Source organism: Mastomys coucha, unplaced genomic scaffold (genome assembly GCF_008632895.1).
Source record: "Mastomys coucha isolate ucsf_1 unplaced genomic scaffold, UCSF_Mcou_1 pScaffold7, whole genome shotgun sequence".
NCBI lineage: Eukaryota > Metazoa > Chordata > Mammalia > Rodentia > Muridae > Mastomys > Mastomys coucha.
In genome coordinates this window covers 56,106,144-56,110,136 of record NW_022196913.1, presented here as the reverse complement: position 1 = coordinate 56,110,136, position 3,993 = coordinate 56,106,144, and the positions used below count along the sequence as shown (strand labels likewise).

The following is a 3,993-nucleotide window of genomic DNA, read 5'->3' as shown; positions in this document are numbered from 1 at the left end:
ATATAAAACCCCTACACACTTGCACATAAATATAAAACCCCTACACACTTGCACATAAATGTAAAACCCCTACATACTTGCACATATGCACATAAACATAAAACCCTACATACTTGCACATAAACATAAAACCCCTACATACTTGCACATAAATATAAGCTCTTCTGCCCAAGAAATGCCCAAGTTCAGTTTGCCCAGTGCACCTAGTCATGCCTCTGGGTGGCTTGCCCTCCACACCACAACTGACATGAGCAGCACACAGTTCTCTCTGGAAACACAAGACTCAAAGGCCAAATGTGTGGAACAAGAGTCACCCACCACAGACATTTAAACACACACAGAGCATACACCATAGGGCCAACTGGTGAACAGGTGTGCAGAGAAACTTTCAGTCCCTGGCAGAGCACCAGGGAAAAGCACCGTATGTAAAGAAGGAAAATGCAACTCCCCCATGCCTGAGTGTCTGTACTGCCACACAGGAACAAGAAGACCTGTCTTGTCATGAGGGTAAAGAATCATCTGGCAGAAAAAAACTGACACAATTTAGTGCAACACTGGTTTGTAATATAATCCTTAACAGTCAAAGGCGTGGGTCTGGGCTCAAGCTCAGTGGTGGAATGCTTGCCTACATAAACAATGCCTTGGTTTCATTCCCCAGAACTGAGAAGACAACAGGGCCCAGAGGCAAACAGGCAGAGTCCATCAGTCTTCCAACGTCTTGCTTCCATGTAAAGAGTCCACATACCTTCTTCAGTGAGGTGGGCTTCTTGGCCTTAGGTATCTCCCTCTGCTTCCCCTTCTTCATCAGGGGGGCACTGGAGTCCAGGGGGTTGTGTGGGGTCTTCATCTGACTGGAGCGGCGCCCCCTCTCACCTGAGGAGGCATCCTTGGAAAGGACTGGCACTGCTCCGACTGTAACACAGGGGGTACCACACAGTCCCTGCCTGGAGGCCCTGGCCGGCTCAGTGCAGGCCGAGGGTCTGGAGTGGTCTCCTATGCACTCTGATCCACAATCTTAATGACCTTTGTCAAGCTGCCTTCTCACAGGCATGGGCTCCAAATGATATTTACCTTTTGCTTGCAATCACTTTGGGAAGGTCTGTCCTCTAGCCACAGTTAAACAGCCAGTGTTTTGGTATAAGTCTAAAACTTCAAGGACCACGCTGCTTGAGTTGGGTTATTTTGAGGTGGTTGGTCTTGTGTTTACTACCAATGGCTCCTGGGAAACTGTTTATCATGACACACTCAGTTGGTACTACCTCTGTACAAGTTGATTACTGCTTTCTCAGTAACATTTTTTTTTTTTTTTTTGGTTTTTCGAGACAGGGTTTCTCTGTGTAGCCCTGGCTGTCCTGGAACTCATTCTGTAGACCAGGCTAGCCTTGAATACAGAAATCCGCCTGCCTCTGCCTCCCAAGTGCTGGGATTAAAGAAATGTGCCACCACTGCCTGGCGACATTTTTTGTCTATTTATATTACATGGCTCTTATAAAATTTAAGTCATGCTTCTAGCTGATTCTTGAGTTTTTCTGGACAAAAACATGCTCTGAATCCCACTATGGGCAGTTGGGGACAACTCCTCCAGTCAATAAGTGTAATAACTACTGAACACTAGATTTTTTTTTTTTTTTTTTTTTTTTTTTTTTGGTTTTTCGAGACAGGGTTTCTCTCTGTAACCCCGGCTGTCCTGGTACTCACTATGTAGACCAGGCTGGCCTCGAACTCGGAAATCCGCCTGCCTCCGCCTCCCAAGTGCTAGGATTAAAGGCGTGCGCCACCACCGCCCGGCTCTGAACACTAGATTTAATTTTTCCACTTTACCCTACTTCCCATCATGGTGCTGTTTCACAACAATTGCTGGTCCCTCTGTACTCTAACCCTTTCCGTTTAAGGCCTTTGAACATGGCTTTCTCATATGTTGAGCATCTTTCTCCTCACCATTCCCTTTTCTTGCCCCTCCCTGCTCCTGTCGGTTCCCTTGATTACCAAAGATGATTTTATGATTTCTAAAATACCAAAGAAAAAGGAATGATAACCAGCAAACCTCCATGTGCCTACTATCTTGTTCCAAGAACTCTCAGAATTTGTCTAAGGATGTCTTGGCCTCTCCCTTATGGAGTGCCATGTCAAAATAACTAGTGTTTCTTCCACCCAACCTTACTCATGCAATCCCCAAGTCACTTACACAACTTGTACAGACAGGCGACACTACTTCTAAGCTGCTCCTCACTCTACAACATAGCAGCTTGCATCTACAGAGCCTTATTCTCATATGCTGTTGGGAGAGGACATGTGGCTAGACGGCCCCGATTTACACCTGCTTGCTTGCCTGACACCTAATGGCACCACTGAATCCAGCCCCTCTTCTGGACCTCTAAATTGTACAGTTGAAAACAGTTGAACTTCTATAAACTTCACAGCAACAAAGCAAAGGGGCTGGAAGGTTAGTACACCATTAGAATGTACTAATTGCTGTGTAGTCATGAGGATCCCAGCATCCTGTGCACACCTGTAATCACAGCTCTAAGGGGATCAGAGAGGAGAAGATGGAGGTTTGACAGTTCCCAGCCTAGCTGAGAAGGGAAGAGCCCCAGGTTCTGGAAGAAACCTTGATTCAAAAGGAGTGGACAGGACAGAGTGATAGAGAATATCTAATCCCCTCTTCTGACTCCATGCATGTGCACAACCAGGAGAGTTCCACTTGTACTGACTATACCCTATCCAGAGTGGTGTCTGTGGTAGTCTGAATGAGAAAGGCTCCCACAGACTTACATGTTTCAATGTTTGGTCCCAGTTAAAGAAAACTGTTTAGGAAAGATTAGGAGGTGTGGCCTTTCTGAATAAGTCACTGGGGGCAGGCCTGAGGTTTCAAAAGCCCAGACAGATCCAGTGTCTCTTTCTGCCTGCTACCCGTGGAACAGGATGTAAAGCTCTCAGTCACTGCTCCAGCAACATGCTATGTCAGTTCTGGCCCCACCCTGCCCCCATAATCATTATAGACTAAAGCTTTAAAACTCTAAGAGGGGCCCCAATTAAATACTCTTTTATAAGAGATGCCTTGGTCAAAGTGTCTCTTCCCAGCAACAGAACAACTAAGACATTACCCTATCTACCCACACAAGGGAGATCCATGCACGCAGAATACAGCGAAGGCCCTGAGAAAAACAGCACCTTACAAGGAGATTTTCTGCCACAGAATCTCATCATATAAGGGGTAACTGGGCCAGCAAATGGTCAGCCAGTAGGAGCACTTGCCCTGAAAGCCTGACAACATGAGCTCCAGCCCTAGACCCCACAGCAGGATAAAGAGGGACGGACATCTCTTAGCTTTAAATAAGACGCTTCCTGATTCTTTTTGTTTGGATTTTTCAAGACAGGGTTTCTCTGAACAGCCCTGGCCATTTTGGAACTCGGTTATTAATCCTTACAGATCATATTTAAATATATTTGAGATTTTTTGAGACAAGACTCTCACTGTGTTGCCCTGGCTAGCTTAGGACTCCCTATATAGACCCTACCGATTCATCTGAGTTTGCTTCATCTGTGGGGTGAATAGACTCTGCTCTTCTGCAACATCATCCAGCATCTTTCTGAAGGCAATGTTCTGCTTTCTAATGGACTTGGTACTCCTGACAATAATCAAGTGGCACAAATGTTCAGGTTCACTTCTAGATGTTTCCACTCTCCTACACTGTTCATGTTCACGTTTATCCCAGCAACCTCTGTGGTGGTGATAAGTAACTTTCACGAGGAAGGAAATATTTAGAGAACATCCTCTGGGGAGGGGTTCTGAGCGCCTGCTGAGGCGACAGGTGCCCACCTGAGAACACGACGGGTCTGGAAGACGGCTTGGAGTGTGGGGCATGCTGCTGCTTCTCCAGTGCAGCCAACATGCCCCCTAGGTCCAGCTGCACTGGAATCTGGCTCTTCTTTCCACTAGTTTTAAAATCATTCTACAAAGTACAAATTTACAAGTTTACTCCTAATACTGTA

At 46.1% G+C, this 3,993-nt stretch overlaps 1 protein-coding gene across 8 annotated transcripts in view; it reads right to left on the bottom strand.

The window, feature by feature from the left end:
- The window catches only part of Secisbp2 (SECIS binding protein 2), a 33,267-nt gene that overhangs the window by 7,329 nt on the left and 21,945 nt on the right, over positions 1–3,993 (bottom strand). For all 8 annotated transcript variants that reach the window (XM_031359559.1, XM_031359556.1, XM_031359554.1 and 5 more), the window contains 2 exons: positions 3,821–3,953; positions 746–912 (listed from right to left, as the gene is read on the bottom strand). In XM_031359559.1, the coding sequence (XP_031215419.1) occupies positions 746–912; positions 3,821–3,953 (300 nt within the window). The remainder of the gene's footprint in view (positions 1–745; positions 913–3,820; positions 3,954–3,993) is intronic.